Raw genomic sequence first — 16,996 nt, forward strand, 5'->3', positions numbered from 1 at the left:
GCAACCTGATTTTTTTTTTTAGAAATGAAATGTAGTCTGCAGTAACTGCGCATCTACGTACTAGTTATTCCATGGTTTATGATTATCAATGGGTCCGCTGTTCCCGCCAGAGGACCGGTATTTGTATTATGTTGCACAAGATTTCTTTTTTCCTATTATATGCATTTAAGTACTATACTTTATACCAGATTTTTGTTTTTACAACGTTCTACTTACTGTGAAGGGAAAAAATGACCGAAGGTAAGCTTTAATTTGTATAAGTCGTGCATGTTTTTAACTGAGGTTAGGAAAATTTAACCTGTTATTGTGTGACCGGTGAATATTTGAATGATATTCACTTGAATATAATGCAATCATTCACACGTTTCAGTATTGCATCGCAGTATCGCATAGTTTCAGAAAAATATTTTCAATTTCTTTTCATTTTTTTACATCACTCTATGTGATTGTGTCAATCATTAACAAAAAATTGTATTGCAAACTTTTCAGAGAAAGTAAACACCGAAGATATGTGGACTCCTTACAAGGAACTCCAGAGTCTCGTGGAACGCTACATCACTTCATCGCCATCAACTCACGACCTTCAGTACCATGAATTTAACGAGGCCTTACGTAATCACAAGCAGAATTTTTTAACTCTTCTAAAAAATCCAGTAAGTGGATTGTACAACATTGAGTATCTAAGATCACGAAAAGCAATGAAAATGTTATTAAATTTTCATTTCATTCACAGTTAAAGTTATATTTTGTCGTAGCCTCCAAATGTAAACAGCAGGGAGGAAATAACAAAAGGTGCTACAGATGGTATTACACTCCCTGGCTTGGGTCATCAGTTATTGTCAAAGGAATTGGTTGACGAAACCCTCATTATATCGGACATGTATGAGCTCAATGAATTCATGGCGTTGGATCTTCTATGCACTGCCCAACTGCAAATGCCTCACCATCCTGGTTTACCGAGAGGATTAACAGCTATTTTATTGTATTATGATGGAAAGAAAGCGCTCACGTCAACCTTGAGGATGCTAATACAAGCAAGAATGGGACACAGTTGGAACATTGATGCTCCAATTGCTCTTCTAAGACACATTACGGAATATACGAATAAATTGCAGGAGGACGGTTTATTAGATAGGATTCTATCGCTGTTGGAGAAGATGGATCCTGTGAAAGAGCAGGAACTGTTAGAAAAAAATCGAGCGTTAGGCGGATCGAAGCATCGGTACATGGTCATGAAACTCTACAACGATTCTAGGCAGGATTTGGCAGACATACTATATTTGTGGTCCGCACAATCCTCATTGCCAAATTCAATCTTATTTCGCCTGTTAACATTCTTGCAAACAAAACAAATTGAGCCGGAAGCGTACGAAAATGGTGTGGATAAAGTTACGCTTGCCATTATAATGAGTGTGTTGAATGCAATCAATTTTAGTTCGTTACATAGTCACGAGAATGGCGAAGGTATGCTTTCTCATCAAGCGTCAATATAATTTTTATGTTATTACTCATGTAATCTTGCTGTTTCTTTTCAGAATTGATCAATTCCATGCCACTGATCGCGGAAAGAGGAGCGCACTACGAACTATATCAAAAATTAATATCGATGAACATCAACTGGGAGTGTGCCAAATTACACGGGCTTGTACAATTCGCGTTTGCAGTTGCTCTCACAACGATAAAGGGCACGGCTGGTGTGCAGGTTTTACCGAATATCGCTACCGAGGACGAAAGACTGCTGGAAGCAGCTTTGACGAACAAATGCTTTCACTTCATGGCTGAAATATTATTTAAGAACAAGACTATATACTACGAGGAATTCTATCTCCGTTATTTCCATTCTCTCATCTCCGATTTTATATTCCTGATGCCTTTAAAAGTCAAGGATCTGCGGAGTCGCGTGGACGAGTCTATGCGTTTGATTCAGGCATACCAACAGGAGGGTATCGAACCACCCTTGAACCTAGACAATCATTTTGAATATCTAATGTTGACAGTGGCAGAATTGTACAAAGAAGACCCTTTGAAACTGGAACTGGTTATGCAATACTGGTGTCATCACTCTGGCCACGACTCTACGCACACGTCCGCTCCTACGTACATTAATCGTTTGCCATCTAGACAAGTCGCTCTATTTAAATTCGTGCGTCTCGCCGGCGAGATATTACCAGCAGGATTATTCGTTCCATATCTTAAAATGATCGCGTCCCTTGCATCTTCTCCGCAAGCGGCGCGACAAGCATTCAATTTTCTCAAGCCAAACGGTAAGTGATTTTCTTTTTTTTTTTTTTTTTTTTTTTTAAATTTTTAAAAAAAAATATTTTTTAAAAAAAAAAAAAAAAAAAAAAAAAAAAAAAAAAAAAAATACGAAGACCACAGCATGGAGTTAAGTGAAATTTAGACGAAAGNGCATCGACAAGATACATAATAATGCGTTCTCTGTTCTCTCCGTGTTGTGAAATACGAGTCCAATTTTCTTTTTTTTTTTTTTTTTTTTTTTTTTTTTTTTTTTTTTTAAATATCGCAATGAAAACTAAAAAAAGAAGCAATCCGCAGGTTCTTCAGTATCGACGACAATTTCCTGGGATCACTTTTTCAAATCTTTGAGCCAATACTATGACAATCTCAGGAAGGAATTGCCTCCCAGTCAGGATACTGTTTACCGGCAAAGAAGCCATCCGAAAGGCATCACGCCCGAGGAGGTGAAAGGTCTGGAGGCAGTGTTGCTGGTTGTTCAGGTGATCGCGAAGAACGACGAGATATCAAGAATAGCGATATGCGACCATCCAGGGTGGAAAGTATTGCCGTCTTTGATCGGTCTAGTCAGCTGCGGTATATCGATCCCGTTGAAGAGCGTTTTAATACGAACGCTTGCCGCGTTGGCCAGATCGCCGGAGAGCTCGTCCACCGTGTGGCAAAGTTTGGAAGCTGCCCAGATACTTTCGACCATACCGACGATAAGCAGCTATCAGCCGAGAGGGGTTCAGACCGAATTAGAGGAGATCGAGTCGAAGAAGGACGAATATCCACTGACACGAGCGATGCTGGAACTTCTAGACGTTCTCACGGACTTCCCCGTGTTACGATTGCTGGGGATGGGCCAGCGTAATCCGGGTTTCGATCCGTATCTGCATTTCATCATCAACACCGTCTTCCTGAAGTTTCACACGCGGTCGTACAAGAATCCTGGCGAAAAGTGGGAAGTTGCCGAGGCTTGTTTGAAAATATTCTCGAAGCTCATCAAGCAGTACGAGCCGGCTGTCGAAGACTTCGTCGGATGCAAGGTGGAGCTCCAAAGCGGCGAAGTTACGATAGTTAACTCCGCCCCTGGCTATCACATAATGACGCAGTTGCACTCGAAATCCGAGTTGCTTCACGTTATACTGTACATCCTCGACAAAGGTTGCAGCCACTTCGACACGTACGAACAATTCCCTGGTAAGAAGAACCTCGAGAATTGCACGTTGTACTGTTTGGAGATACTGGAAAGGGGATTGAAGACCCAGCACAACTACATGGCTCAGTTGGCCGCTACGAAATCGATCCACAAAATTCTGACCGGGCTGTCGAGGTTGCTCCTGGAGGTAGACCCACAGTCGAAGAAGCCTGATTACATGATCAACGTCGCCAAGTACGTCTCGTACTGTTCTTGGCTCTCGCAGCACGCGTTCCACGCTGTCGGCGTGATCCACGAGGTGACCAACGAGCCAGGAGCTGACTCCGAGTTACTTTCCACCTTTACAGCCACGCCCGCTCTGTCCACGAACATCAGACATGGTTTCGTCGAGTGCTTGGACGCGGACACGACGTTCGACGAAGACGCGGAGAGCGAGAAACAGTACACCGGCAACTGCAAGGAACGAATTCTACTTCTGATGATGCAGAGTATCGTACGACCTACGCCGAACCTCTCTCACTACCTGCTAGGATTCGAGATCACCAAAGACATCAGGAAAACCGTCTTGCAACAGCCTGGCATTCTGGGCTTTCCACGAACCTGCCTGCACTCGATACTAGGAATTTTAGAGCAGTCCCTCGAGCGCGGCCGCGACAAGATAACCGAAGCCTGCTACTGTTTCCTCCACACGTTGGCTGCGAACAACAAGACGTCCGTCCCGGTGCTGAGATTCCTGCGGGCCAGCGTGAACCAAGACTTCGTGCAGAGGCATCTCTCGAAGTTGCCATTCGAGGGACAGAACAAGGCGACAGAGCTCGGTTGCATGTCCTGGTTGTTGAAAATAGCGGCGATCGAGCTGCGGGTCGCCGGCGGTAGCTTGCAGAATTCTCTGGTTCAGCGGCTGGTTGGGAACTTTGGCCAAGAGATGGGGCAAATCGTGCCTTCGCAGAAACTGCTGATGGACCTTCTGCACTACACCGAGTTTCAACTTCAGCTGGAGTCGCCATTATCACTGGACTTCTTCGACCCGTCGCAGGTCGAGATGGCCCTGGGACGGTGTAGCACTCCGGTGACGTTGATAGGTGGTCCCCGGCTCATAGACATAAGGAAACTGCATTCCCTCATCACGGAAGAGCTGGCCGTCACTCAGAGAAGCGCCACCGCCACCCAACGCAATCTCATGCAGCAAGAGGTGCAGAAGATTCTGATGTACGCTTTGAAGAAGAATCAGACGAAACTGTTGTCTTACGCGACGGTGAAGTTCGTCGAGGGCTGGTGCCAAACGACGGAGATATTGTTCTGCGTCGCGACGAATCAACAGCTACCTACGCCGCAGAAGCAGAACCTGCTGCTGAACCTGTCTCACGATCTGTTGCAGAAGATGACGACCTGCGAGGCGTTGAACGAGATCAAAACCCTGGTGTCCGGGACGGTTCTAATGTTGCTGGTGCATTTGCGGAACAGTTTCCTCACGCAAACGGACGGCGAGTCGTTCCCCTCGTCGCCCTCGAACGCAACGATGATGAAGATCATCCTGAGCCACATACTGCAGTGGATCCTGAACGCGGGTGCCTCCTCGCAGAAAGTAATAACCCACTTGTACGCAGCGTTGCTGAATTTCCTCTGCGTTGTTGGCTTGGAGAAGTCGGAGAGCACGAACATCATCGACTTGATGTACGTCAGCCAGTTGGACAGCTCGGTGAACAGGGTGATGCCTGTTCAAGAACGGTCCCATCGATACGCGACGATACAGGTAATAAACAGCTTTGGAAACAAACTGATGGACATTCTCTGTCACAATTGCTCGGGCGGTCACGACGTCTGCAAAATGTTGGCGCTATCTTGCCTGGATAAAATCTTGGAGCTGGATCACGACAACGCTTGGATCATCTATCTGGCCAGCCGTGGTTACCTGAAGCACATGATAGACAGCCTCCTGGAGTCTGACAACATGCTACGGTGTATGCTGCAGCCGGAGCCTCAGACGCTGCGGCCGTTGTACCTGTACGAAGCGAAAATGGCCACGTTCTGTAGAATGGCGTCCACGAGATTAGGTGCGGAGAGTCTCCTGGAGAACAAGATCCTGTCGTGCATGTCCAACATGCTCGTCTTCGACCGGCATCCAGACGTTCACATAGCGTTCGAAGGTGGCGATTACTCGTTCATACCGTCGATTGGCCAGCGTTATCAGCAGATCTTCCTGCCGGCTTTGTACCTCTGCGACGCCCTGCTCACCACCCTCGGAACGGAGAACCAGTCGTGCGCCATACAAGTGTGTAGCTTCTTGCAAAGTCACGGCGACATTGTCAAGATTGTTCTGCAGAACGCTTTCTCGAAGGCGAACACGCTCTTTCTGAAGGAAATCGCCTGTCTCACCGGCGTCATATCCCGATCGGCGAACGTCGACATGTACAAACTAGTGGACGAGGAACTGGCAAAGTCCGAGTTCGACAACTGCAAGCTGGGGGACGTTGGCGGCATGAGAGAGCTCCGTGCTTATTTGTACGAATTGCAGAGACTGATGCTGTCGTTGTTGTACAAATTTCAGTTGCAGCCGGCACCCGTTCGCCTCAGCCACGAGCAAACCGAGGCGAATCAGCAGCACACTTCCTGCGTGCAGATCGTTGCGAATATCATGCTGTACACGCGCAATCAGATGCAGCACAGCCGAATGGATCAAAAGATAAGGAACATACTGTTCGAGCCTCATCTGACCTTGAAGCCAGGAGGGAGGGAAGACAGAATGAAGAATGTATCTGGCGGGGTGCATCTGGGAACCATCGTTGACCAACTCGTGTCTGTTACGAATTTACTGCACGCGGAGTTGCCCCACATCGACACTCTCATCAGTAAATCGGCCGTAATTGGGGAGATGAGTACCGCAGAGTTGAAGGAGTACATGTCCGACGAGGAAGCGGAACTCGACGTGCAAAAGCAACGAGTAATAGTGGAGCAACGACTGAATCGCTGGGTGAAGGAAAAGCGTCAGACTATAAAGTATTGTTCGTTGATAATAGAACACGCGTTGTACATTCTTTGGAGCCATTTGGATTTCTATATGATACAAGTGATGTCGCGGTACAGACGAATGCGAGGTAATGTTTACACCTCTAGTTAACGCTACAAACAACGAGTGAAATCAGCTAATGTTCTTCTTTTCTCTTTTTCAGCGAGCATAGATGAGGATATGGTTGCGTGGAAGGCATCGTCAGAAACTTTGATGGATTTGAAGCAAGGCCTCGTTTCTACGTTTACGGACAGCTTTGTCACACAGTTACTGGATACGCATAACGAATATGCAAAAAGTATGTTGGATCACAGCTTTGTAGAGGCTCTTGTCAGAAGGATCAAAAGGCTGTTGCAGTTTATAATTGTACAGTAACGCGTCTGTAACTTTGAAATGTACAACATATTTTTTTACCGTGTATTACAACCGCCAAAACTCTCAGCAACAGTATTTATTACAACAATTGGATAGACAAAGATTTTTCAGCAAATGATTTCTATACAAATACGATTTATTTTAAATTGTCAATTAACATTCTCGAATTGTGATTGAACGTTTTTATAAAATTGTTGGCACATATTACATATGTATTATTTTGAGTTATCTGTTATAAGTACAGTAAATATATAAAATATATTTCCATAATTACGTTCCGTTGCTATGTTAATTGTGCTGTGTATTAATAATAAATTAAATATCCAAGTATTTACAACATTCCATTTCTTCAATTGAGGATGTTAGAACAAACAGAAGGAAATGGACCGAGCGTTTTCTAAGAAGTAATGACAGCCTCGTCCCATGGTCCATAAATATTGTCCTTGTACTTCTGGCATCTTACATACCAATAAGGACAAACAAAATGTAAGAACACTATAGTTGCAACAAATACATAGGACAAAGTTTGCGAAACCAATAGGAGAAAGTACAGTGTGCTTAATGTTAAGAAACCTGACATCAGTAACTTGCTGCTTAATTTATATATCAGAAATGGCAACAGAACGAAACACTGAACAGAAACTGTAAGGAGAGAGAAAGCATGCAGCGGTGATGCTAATCTGGACGCTAACATCAAGGAGCCAAATATCGAGGACGTTATGGACAATGAATCGGACAGCGAGATCTGCAACGGACCGTACTTGCTGAATATCAAATGTACCAGAAACATTAGTATTGTCATGGCATAAATCGTGTCCGTGCTGATGGTCTCGGTCAAGGTTTTTAAAACAGGTGACAGGATATACCCGAACGTAAGGAAGATCAGCACAGTTCTAATGTGTTTTGTAAACTCTGTCAGGATACTCGGCTCTTTCAAACAGTATAGGAAGTAACCGATTATTGTGTGTATCACACCGAGTATGAATACGACATTGGGACTGGCCCATTCGTTGTACAACCAAATAAATATAATGACAAAAAGGATGACGATATTCAGTTGAATGCATACAGTGCCGCCAAAAGTTATTGCTTCGATTAATGTCACGTTGTTCAGTTTGATATTTCTGCGTAATTGCTCCAAGAACGAACTGTCCGTGTAATTGTCCGGCAGCCCATAATTTTCATACAAGTTCTTCTGCCATTGTAGCCCTACAGTCATAGTGTGTTCTGTTATTTAATTTTTGTACAAAACAGTGGAGCGTTTGATTCTCATCATTCAAATAACAAGTCCTAAGTCTCGGTGTTGTCACGAGAGGATAGTCAAACTCTTGTGCATCTTTCGTAACTCGTGTTGTTCCTGTCGGATTTTTGTTTCTCGCATAACGTGCTGGAAAGGAAATAAAGATGGCTCGAATTAATTCTAAAAACACGTTTCGTCGTTGTTCCGCATAAACGACGAGTGTAATTGCCGAACATTACGACTATCAAGCCATACCTTTTGATGAAAAGAGGTTACTGAGAAACGCAAATTGCGGCAGTCACTGAAATCCGTAAGATCGGATAAAAAAATATGTATCTCTACCCGAGTAACAGTCTTAATTATCACTAGTTTGAATTGCCCAATCGCCGATCGAATTAAATCTACGATATAACTGATATTATTACGAACGATCGGTTTCCCTCTGTGCTGTTTATTTTCCACGAAGTAACCAAAACAGTATTGCCGCAGATGTTAGTTTTGTACAATGAAGAAGTGCGTGGCAGAGATGTGATTGAATTTGGAATAATTCAAATGTGATCTCTATTTTAAATGGAATGCTTAGATGTGTGTATGTAGGTAAATGAATTATTGTTTTATGTATGTGAAAGATATAATATTAATAACGTGTATGGCCTATTTTGTAATGTTCCAGAACAAAGTTGTTAAACGTTTCATAGGTAGTACAAAATAATAGTAAATAATAGTAAAAATGCAGAAATTCAAACAAGCTGAAGCAGAAAATAAACTAGCAATTAGCAAGCATTTAGAAGCAAATGCCTATTTGGAATCCTCCAGTGAGGATGAAGATGACAGAAGCAAGGAGAATATGCAAAATGTTATTGGAAAGATACTGTCCGCCTATCAAGGCGAGGAGGCAGATGCAGAAAAGATTTTGTCATATTTGATTAATATCTTCCAATCTGGCAATGCTGTTTGTTTAATATGTATCTCGACTGTGAAAAAAACAGATCCGGTATGTTCTTCTAAAGCTGTGTAAACTCACATAAACTTTGTACAAAGTTTGCCATTTCATAAAATATGTCTCAGTCAATTCGTGTTAATATTATAGATTTGGAATTGCAACAAATGTTTTGCTTTTCTACATCTGTCTTGTATTTCGCGTTGGATACAGGATAGTGTAAATGTTAAACGTGAGAAGGGTATCGAGCCAACATGGGCGTGGTAAGAAATTTTTCAAAAATGTATTGCTACTTTAATGATATTTGAATACTACATATAAACATGTTTTAGTCCAAAATGTCGTATGGAATACAAGGAAGATGACAGTCCTCGTAAGTATAAGTGCTTCTGCAAAAAAACCATAGATCCTCTATACAGCCCATGGAACATCCCTCATTCCTGTGGAGAGACATGCGACAAACTGTTGCAACCAGAGTGCGGTCATAAATGTGTTTTACTTTGTCATCCTGGGCCATGTCCTCCCTGCGCAAAGACAGTATCCTTTAAATGCTACTGTGGCAAACAAGCACCTCAACAACGACGATGTAACGCCAAAAATTGGAGCTGCGGCACTGTATGTAACAAAAAGTATGAATCATGTTCGCACACTTGTAAAGAAGTGTGTCATTCAGGGAAGTGCCCACCTTGTTCAGAGATATTGTCGTTAGAATGCCACTGCAAGAGTAACAAGGAATTAAAGCAATGCTCAGAAGGTCCATGGACGTGCGACAAACCTTGTGGCAGAACTTTCTCTTGCAATGTTCACACCTGCGAAGGTAAATGCCATTTAGACGACGACTGCGGAATCTGTCCACTGGAGAAAAACAGAACATGTCCATGTGGAAAGAAACGTTACGCCGTTTCATGCAACCAGGAACAATTACCAACGTGCGGAGACACATGTGGAAAGTTATTGAATTGCGGCTCGCATTACTGCAGTATGAGATGTCATACGGATCGTTGTGGACAGTGTGTGGAAGTAGTCACAAAGTGGTGTAGATGCGGCAGTTACAAAAAGGAGGTCGCTTGTGGCAAAGAGTTCCATTGCAACAAAAAATGCGTGCAGATGCGTTTGTGCGGAAGGCATTCCTGCAACAAAAAATGCTGCGACTGTTTGATCAAGAATACGTACAATGTTTGCGAGAAAGTATGCGACAACACTCTAAATTGTCGCAAGCACAAATGTGCCGCCCCTTGTCACAGCGGTCCCTGTTACCCGTGCGCACGAACCGACGTTATTCAATGTAGATGCGGACACAGCAAAATAACGGTGCCGTGTGGTACGAAAAGAATCAAGCCGCCACCTTGCAACAGGCCGTGCAAAATACCGCCGATCTGCCATCACCTTAAACGAGAAACTCATAAATGTCACCACGGCTACTGTCCGCCCTGCAAAAAGACATGTGACTTGGTATACAAACGATGTGGTCATTCTTGTGTGGCTGTTTGTCATACAAAAGTTTGGATGAAGGTAAGCAAAAGTGACGTGAAGGTACAACCAACAGGGCCGTGGGATATTCAGAAGGAAATTATGCAGTTGAAAACGTTGCCATGTCCGCCGTGTAAAGTCTCTGTGCCAATTACATGCTTAGGAGGACACGAGACACGTCCGTGGGCCTGTCACGAGGCCAAGCCTACCTCCTGTGGGAGATTGTGTGGAAGAATGTTACCGTGCAAAAATCACACGTGCGAATTGATTTGTCATAAAGTACCGTCTTCCGAAGAAACTAGGAATGGCATTCCGTGTATGGACTGTGAGAGTTCCTGTCTACTTCCACGGCCGGCAGGTTGCATTCATTTATGCCCCAAACTTTGTCATCCCGCGCCGTGTAATCCCTGCAAGCAGATAGTTAAAACTTCGTGTCACTGCGGCATAAGTACCATATATCGTAGATGCTTCGAATTAACGTCGGCCACAGCTGAGAAACGCAATGAATTGCTCAAGTGTGGGAATCAGTGCCCTAAAAATGTAACTAAATACTTAGATAAATATCAACTAGTAGTAATAGTCTAATTTTAAATATCCACGTTTTAATTGGTCACAATTTCGGTTTTAGTATCCATGTGGACATCGATGCGCCAACGAGTGTCACCCAGGACCGTGTAAAAATGAGAAGGAGTGCAGCAAGAAGATGAAGTTGTTTTGCGAGTGCAGACGGATTAAGAAAGAATTTATTTGCTCTGTGGTGCAGAAGGAGGGAATTTCGATAAAGTGCGACGATGTTTGCACGAGACTGAAGAACGAAAGACGCCAGGCCGAAGCTGCCTTGCTGGAGCAAAAACGGCGAGCGGAGGAGATGCGCAATCAACAAGAGATAGAAAAGTTCGAGCGAAAGTTCAAACCCCGTCGTAAGGGGAAAGATAAATCCGACAAGAAAATGTCGCAGAACGAGATGCGCGGTAACTGCTGGAAATATTGGATTTTAGGTGTCTTGATATGTTTAATAGGCGTTGTAATATTTTATGCAACCATGGGACAGTCGTGAAAACTTTAAACTTCATGCCCGCGACGTTTCCTAGTCGCTGTAATGAACGCTAGGCTATATTTTTAATTTAGTTATTTTAAATTGTTTTATCGACCAGCGTGAGACAGTGCTTCGGTCTTTCGAATCTTTGTCGCAATATCTGTATCTCTGTGCCATAGTGTCGCTAGGTCCAAAGAGTTTTCAATTACATGTACATATTTTGTAAATTTCTACATTGTACGTCTAACGCTCAGCAAAAACTGCGAGGAAATGCTGTATTATTTTGACACGGAATAATATGTCAATATCGTATGTCGTTGTAACGTACGATAATAATCAAAACATCTAAGATTACTTACTTGTAGTTTATCTTCCTTTAGCCCGCCAACTGATTCAAAACGTGACCACCTCTGAGGTGCCATCTAGCTTCGAGAAATCACTACTTGAGAGGTTAGTTTGCGTTTCAAAAATTTTGTTTGTGTTTACACGGAGGAAAAGAAAAATATAAAAATGGCGGTTCCGTCAGTTTCGCTATCAACGAGAAACAAAAAACACTTCCTGGGTGTTCCAGCACCCTTGGGATATGTTGCTGGCGTTGGAAGAGGGTAATGTGTAAAAAGCAATGTTATTCAGCTAACCTAACCTTCTTTAATGAAACAGAATATTAATATACGGCGTTAATGCCTTATCTTTTAGAGCTACTGGATTCACAACCAGATCTGACATTGGTCCAGCTCGCGATGCCAACGATGTTTCGTAAGTAATTGCATTACGTTCAATTTTTTTCATCAAACTTAATTAACACTTGGTACCAAGTTTCATTAACATTGTTTCATAAACGTTTAGGGATGACAGACACGCTCCGCCTACGAAAAGGACAAAGAAGAAAGAAGAGGAGGAAGAAGACGAGGAAGATTTGAACGATTCTAATTACGATGAATTTTCCGGATATGGAGGATCTCTGTTCAGCAAAGTAGGAATAAGGAATAGAGACTGGTATTAAACGATTGTAATTGCGCAGTTCAATTGAATCATATTGAATCATCAAACACTCTGTAGGATCCTTATGACAAAGACGATGAAGAGGCCGATGCTATTTACGAGGCAATTGACAAACGAATGGATGAAAAGCGCAAAGAATACAGGGAAAAGAGGCTGAGAGAAGAGTTGGAAAGGTATCGTCAAGAACGTCCTAAAATTCAGCAACAGTTCTCAGACTTGAAGAGGGAATTGGTAAATGTAACCGAGGAAGAATGGAAAAATGTTCCAGAAGTTGGCGACGCTAGAAATAGGAAGCAACGAAATCCTCGGGCAGAGAAGTTCACGCCACTGCCGGACTCGGTTCTCGCGCGGAACTTGGGAGGCGAAACGTCAACCAGCATAGATCCGTCGAGTGGTTTGGCGTCGATGATGCCAGGTGTGGCAACACCTGGGATGTTGACGCCGACAGGAGACTTAGATTTAAGAAAAATTGGTCAGGCTAGAAACACTTTAATGAACGTTAAATTGAATCAGGTCTCCGACTCTGTCGAAGGACAGACTGTCGTAGATCCCAAAGGTTATCTTACCGACTTGCAGAGTATGATACCAACGTACGGCGGTGACATCAAGTAAGTGAAACGTATCTCAATGTTGGTTAGAATTTAACAAAGTTTGTATCTATCTTTAATTTAATTTCAGCGATATCAAGAAAGCCAGATTGTTGTTAAAATCCGTGAGGGAGACGAATCCCAATCATCCACCAGCGTGGATCGCTTCTGCTCGTTTGGAAGAGGTCACTGGGAAAGTGCAGGCAGCTCGGAATTTAATAATGAAAGGCTGCGAAGTGAACCCTACGTCGGAAGATCTATGGTTGGAAGCGGCCAGGCTGCAACCGCCAGACACAGCTAAAGCGGTGATCGCTCAATCGGTACGGCATATACCAACATCCGTTCGAATATGGATAAAAGCAGCGGATTTGGAAATCGAGACGAAAGCAAAGAGAAGAGTGTACCGCAAAGCATTGGAGCATATTCCGAATTCAGTGAGACTGTGGAAAGCTGCAGTGGAGTTGGAAGAACCGGAAGACGCGCGAATTTTGCTCAGCCGGGCAGTCGAGTGTTGCCCAACCAGCGTTGACTTGTGGCTTGCTCTCGCTCGATTAGAAACCTATGACAATGCCAGAAAAGTTCTTAACAAAGCAAGAGAAAATATCCCAACGGATAGGCAAATTTGGACAACAGCCGCAAAGTTGGAAGAGGCGAACGGAAATAAACATATGGTGGAGAAAATCATCGATCGCGCAATATCTTCTTTGAGCGCGAACGGGGTGGAAATCAATAGAGAACATTGGTTTAAAGAAGCTATGGAGGCTGAAAAGGCTGGGGCAGTGCATACCTGTCAGGTTATTGTTAAGGCGATCATTAGTTTTGGAGTGGAGGAAGAGGACAGGAAACATACATGGATGGAAGACGCAGAAACAGTAATATCTTATACTTTATTTTTATAATAATAAACTAATATTTTCTAATTTTATATTTCTATTTATTGTTGCACGAGCGATTGCTTAATTCAATTATCGTTTTAGTGCGCTCAACAAGGGGCATTGGAATGTGCTAGAGCAGTCTATGCTTATGCGTTATCGACGTTCCCCAGTAAAAAGTCAATTTGGCTGCGCGCAGCTTACTTTGAGAAAACTTATGGCACGCGAGAGTCTTTGGAGTCTTTACTTCAAAGAGCGGTTGCCCACTGTCCGAAGAGCGAAGTACTTTGGCTCATGGGTGCAAAGTCGAAGTGGTTGGCTGTAAGTGAAACTCGCCAAAAAGTGAACATTCGTGAAAGCGTATTTACCACATGCGTGTCTTCTTTTGTTTCAAGGGAGACGTCCCAGCAGCGAGAGGTATTTTATCACTTGCGTTTCAAGCGAATCCAAATTCCGAAGAGATTTGGCTAGCAGCTGTGAAGCTGGAATCAGAGAATTCCGAATACGAGAGAGCTAGACGATTGCTCGCGAAAGCAAGAGCGTCTGCACCAACTCCTAGAGTGATGATGAAAAGCGCGAAATTGGAATGGGCTTTGAACAACCTCGACGCGGCGTTACTGCTTCTGAAAGAAGCTCTAGAAGCATTCGATGATTTCCCGAAACTGTGGCTAATGAAGGGACAAATCGAAGAACAACAAGGGAATTTAGACAAAGCTTTAGACACATACAATCAAGCTGTAAGTCTTCTTATTTGTTTTTCTTTTTTTTTGTTAATTTTAATCTTAGGCATTGATGTCATCATTTGTTTTATAGATCAAAAAATGTCCCAATTCTATACCACTGTGGCGTTTACTGGCACAGTTGGAGCACAGAAAGGGTCAAGTTACCAAAGCCAGATCGGTGTTGGAGAAGGCTCGGTTAAAGAATTTAAAGAACCCAGAGCTTTGGTTGGAAGCTATCAGAAATGAATTAAAAGTTGGCGGTGTCAGAGACATGGCAAACACACTCATGGCGAAAGCGCTTCAGGAATGTCCAACATCTGGCTTGCTTTGGGCAGAGGCGATCTTTATGGAACCTCGGCCACAAAGAAAGACAAAAAGTGTCGATGCTTTGAAAAAGTGCGAGCACGATCCACACGTGCTTCTTGCAGTATCCAAGTAAATGATCAACAACTTGTCACGATATTTTTGCAAATTAAAACGGACTATTCCGACCATTTTTTATTATTTTAATCGTTATTTTGCAGATTATTCTGGTGTGAGCATAAAATTTCGAAGTGTCGGGACTGGTTCAATCGTACGGTGAAAATAGATCCAGACTTGGGAGATGCGTGGGCATATTTTTACAAGTTCGAACTTTTAAACGGAACGGAGGAGCAGCAAGAAGACGTGAAGAAAAGATGCATCGCCGCAGAACCTCACCATGGTGAAAATTGGTGCAAAGTATCAAAGAATATAGCAAACTGGTGTCTAAGTACCGATCAAATCTTAGTATTAGTTGCAAAAGATTTGCCAATTCCAATATAATTAATAAAGTAATTTAAGTAAATATTGTATATATATATATATAACTATTTTCTAAAACCTAGTATTAATTATAACAGTAGAATAAATGACGTTTTAAATCGAGCAGAATTTTTTGAAACTTCATATATATATATACCTGCAATTTAATTTAAATAACAAGGACTCAAGATAATTTTAGTTTTGGATGTTTTTAAAATATTTTATCATGTTTAATGTAACCAGTAGAAAACTTGTTGCAGATGAGATCTAGAACTCTGTGCATATCATCTATAGTTAAAACAATTCTCAACTAAAAATTTGCACCGGTAATATTAACGATCTAAAATACATTTGACAACTGTGAGGTAATCCGTGCTCATTCACTTAATAAATACCTTTGCTTCGCTATTCTATATAAAATACATTTCTTGCTATACCAAAGGTAACATTTATATTACATTTATTGTATTTATTTATTACGTTACATTTATTACATTTACAAATATATTACATCTTTCAGTTTACAGGAATATCCAATATTTTTATAATTGGCATACCTATTTAATTTAGATAAAAGATGGAACGTTTGTTGAGAAGTATCGTAATGGACAGCGTTGCCTCTTCGTTGAATAAACCAATTTTCCCAAACGTACCGCGATATCTCGAAACGTTAGAAACACCGAACGCGAGACTGCCCATATGACGAGCAGCTGGGATAACTGCGAGATGAGTCATTCCGACTCTCGTCAACCCCTAGAACGTCCTTCAGTCTCGCTCCCTTTCCATTGTTCCAGAAATAGCAGCGGCGCATTCCTCCGCTACCTTTGCTTACACGCGACTGCGATTCCAAATAATTCAGCAATATTATAAATTGCTATCAAAAAAAAAAAGTCATATCAATACAAGCATGATCTAACAGTGTAAATACTGAAATATCGAAAGTGAGTTTACGCTTGAAAAACATGGAAACTTTTTCGTGCGTCGAATGCGAGATCACGCTCGCCGCGAAGGGTGAGTCAGCCACCCTCCTGATGACGGTCAAGGAGACCATTGGAGGAAGTGTTCGACGAAAAGTGGAGGGAGGAACTCGATAGAGGAAGGGGATTGAAATCGGTGGTACGCGATTGGCTGACATTCGGGGTCGGAATTCGTGGTGGGGTTTAGAACAGCGGCGAGCGTTGGATCGGCAGAAGGAAGAGAGTGGAAGAGCGGCTCGCCGGTGTTACCTGGTGTTACGTGTCGTACGGAATCACTAGCCGGTTAGTCAGTGTACTGTCTCCATCCTGTCCTTGAACGTTTCGCTGGGAACGGTGTTTGCGCTTGCCTACCTCTCCAAGTGACAACTGACAGGTTAGTGCTCTTTGTCGCCGGCGTATTCCATCGACGATCGTTTAAATTGCATGCAAACGGTTCGTGTGGCTGGAAAGGCATTCGGGTTCGAAAAGCGAGTCGGTTATTCTTTCTTATAGTTAAAAAGAAGAAGAAAAAAAGAGAGAGAAGGCAGTATCGTGCACCGTGTCCGTACACTTGCACGTTTGTTTTTTTTGTTTTTTTTTTTTTTTTTT

The 16,996-nt window shown here is 42.8% G+C and overlaps 5 protein-coding genes across 12 annotated transcripts in view; 4 read left to right on the plus strand and 1 right to left on the minus strand.

Annotated features, from left to right (window-relative positions):
- Positions 1-78: 78 nt before the first annotated feature.
- Positions 79-7,106, plus strand: LOC122535052 (nuclear pore complex protein Nup205). Its single transcript, XM_043666216.1, has 6 exons — positions 79-240; positions 490-653; positions 756-1,464; positions 1,536-2,264; positions 2,557-6,492; positions 6,568-7,106. The coding sequence occupies exons 1-6, from the start codon at positions 231-233 to the stop codon at positions 6,777-6,779; spliced, it is 5,760 nt and encodes a 1,919-aa protein (XP_043522151.1). The 5' UTR covers positions 79-230; the 3' UTR covers positions 6,780-7,106.
- Positions 6,897-8,492, minus strand: LOC122535064 (phosphatidylinositol N-acetylglucosaminyltransferase subunit C). Of its 3 annotated transcripts, XM_043666251.1 has the most exons (3): positions 8,275-8,366; positions 7,176-8,166; positions 6,897-7,120 (listed from the first exon to the last, which is right to left on the minus strand). In XM_043666251.1, the coding sequence occupies exon 2, from the start codon at positions 7,996-7,998 to the stop codon at positions 7,177-7,179; it is 822 nt and encodes a 273-aa protein (XP_043522186.1). In that variant the 5' UTR covers positions 7,999-8,166; positions 8,275-8,366; the 3' UTR covers positions 6,897-7,120; position 7,176. The 3 variants fall into 3 exon arrangements, with proteins under 3 accessions (XP_043522186.1, XP_043522184.1, XP_043522183.1); XM_043666249.1 differs by having other exon boundaries at positions 6,897-8,166; positions 8,362-8,492; XM_043666248.1 differs by having other exon boundaries at positions 6,897-8,166.
- Positions 8,493-8,508: 16 nt separating this feature from the next.
- Positions 8,509-15,482, plus strand: LOC122535057 (NF-X1-type zinc finger protein NFXL1). Of its 5 annotated transcripts, XR_006308069.1 has the most exons (6): positions 8,509-8,616; positions 8,693-9,013; positions 9,110-9,222; positions 9,292-10,969; positions 11,058-11,740; positions 15,471-15,482. XR_006308069.1 is itself a non-coding variant. In XM_043666228.1 (5 exons), the coding sequence occupies exons 2-5, from the start codon at positions 8,750-8,752 to the stop codon at positions 11,484-11,486; spliced, it is 2,484 nt and encodes an 827-aa protein (XP_043522163.1). In that variant the 5' UTR covers positions 8,509-8,616; positions 8,693-8,749; the 3' UTR covers positions 11,487-11,823. The 5 variants fall into 5 exon arrangements, 4 of the variants coding, with proteins under 4 accessions (XP_043522163.1, XP_043522164.1, XP_043522165.1 ...); XM_043666228.1 differs by lacking the exon at positions 15,471-15,482 and having other exon boundaries at positions 11,058-11,823; XM_043666229.1 differs by lacking the exon at positions 15,471-15,482 and having other exon boundaries at positions 8,525-8,612; positions 11,058-11,823.
- On the plus strand, positions 11,889-15,475 carry LOC122535054 (pre-mRNA-processing factor 6). The gene is made up of 9 exons (XM_043666222.1): positions 11,889-12,070; positions 12,162-12,221; positions 12,312-12,438; positions 12,525-13,075; positions 13,146-13,926; positions 14,032-14,247; positions 14,322-14,663; positions 14,740-15,083; positions 15,173-15,475. Exons 1-9 carry the CDS (start codon positions 11,976-11,978, stop codon positions 15,450-15,452), a joined length of 2,796 nt encoding a protein of 931 aa, XP_043522157.1. The 5' UTR covers positions 11,889-11,975; the 3' UTR covers positions 15,453-15,475.
- A 1,123-nt stretch (positions 15,483-16,605) lies between the features above and the next one.
- The window catches only part of LOC122535065 (thymosin beta), an 11,190-nt gene continuing 10,799 nt past the window's right edge, over positions 16,606-16,996 (plus strand). Inside the window, exon 1 of one of the 2 annotated variants that reach the window (XM_043666252.1) lies at positions 16,606-16,781. The gene's annotated coding sequence lies outside the window, so the exon portion shown is untranslated. The remainder of the gene's footprint in view (positions 16,782-16,996) is intronic. The other variant, XM_043666253.1, reaches the window with a different exon arrangement.

The sequence above is a fragment of the Frieseomelitta varia genome, unplaced genomic scaffold (assembly GCF_011392965.1).
Source record: "Frieseomelitta varia isolate USP_RPSP 00005682 unplaced genomic scaffold, Fvar_1.2 scaffold_666, whole genome shotgun sequence".
NCBI classification, from domain to species: Eukaryota; Metazoa; Arthropoda; class Insecta; order Hymenoptera; family Apidae; genus Frieseomelitta; species Frieseomelitta varia.

Coding starts and splice junctions, on each gene's coding strand:
- LOC122535052 (XM_043666216.1), top strand. Junction 654..755: donor TAACTCTTCTAAAAAATCCA/GTAAGTGGATTG, acceptor ATTTTGTCGTAG/CCTCCAAATGTAAACAGCAG. Junction 6,493..6,567: donor GCGGTACAGACGAATGCGAG/GTAATGTTTACA, acceptor TCTCTTTTTCAG/CGAGCATAGATGAGGATATG.
- LOC122535064 (XM_043666249.1), bottom strand. CDS start 7,998: ATGACTGTAGGGCTACAATGGCAGAAGAACTTGTATGAAAATTATGGG.
- LOC122535057 (XM_043666228.1), top strand. CDS start 8,750: ATGCAGAAATTCAAACAAGCTGAAGCAGAAAATAAACTAGCAATTAGC. Junction 9,014..9,109: donor CTGTGAAAAAAACAGATCCG/GTATGTTCTTCT, acceptor TTAATATTATAG/ATTTGGAATTGCAACAAATG. Junction 10,970..11,057: donor GGAATCAGTGCCCTAAAAAT/GTAACTAAATAC, acceptor TTTCGGTTTTAG/TATCCATGTGGACATCGATG.
- LOC122535054 (XM_043666222.1), top strand. CDS start 11,976: ATGGCGGTTCCGTCAGTTTCGCTATCAACGAGAAACAAAAAACACTTC. Junction 13,927..14,031: donor GGATGGAAGACGCAGAAACA/GTAATATCTTAT, acceptor TTATCGTTTTAG/TGCGCTCAACAAGGGGCATT. Junction 14,248..14,321: donor CAAAGTCGAAGTGGTTGGCT/GTAAGTGAAACT, acceptor TTTTGTTTCAAG/GGAGACGTCCCAGCAGCGAG.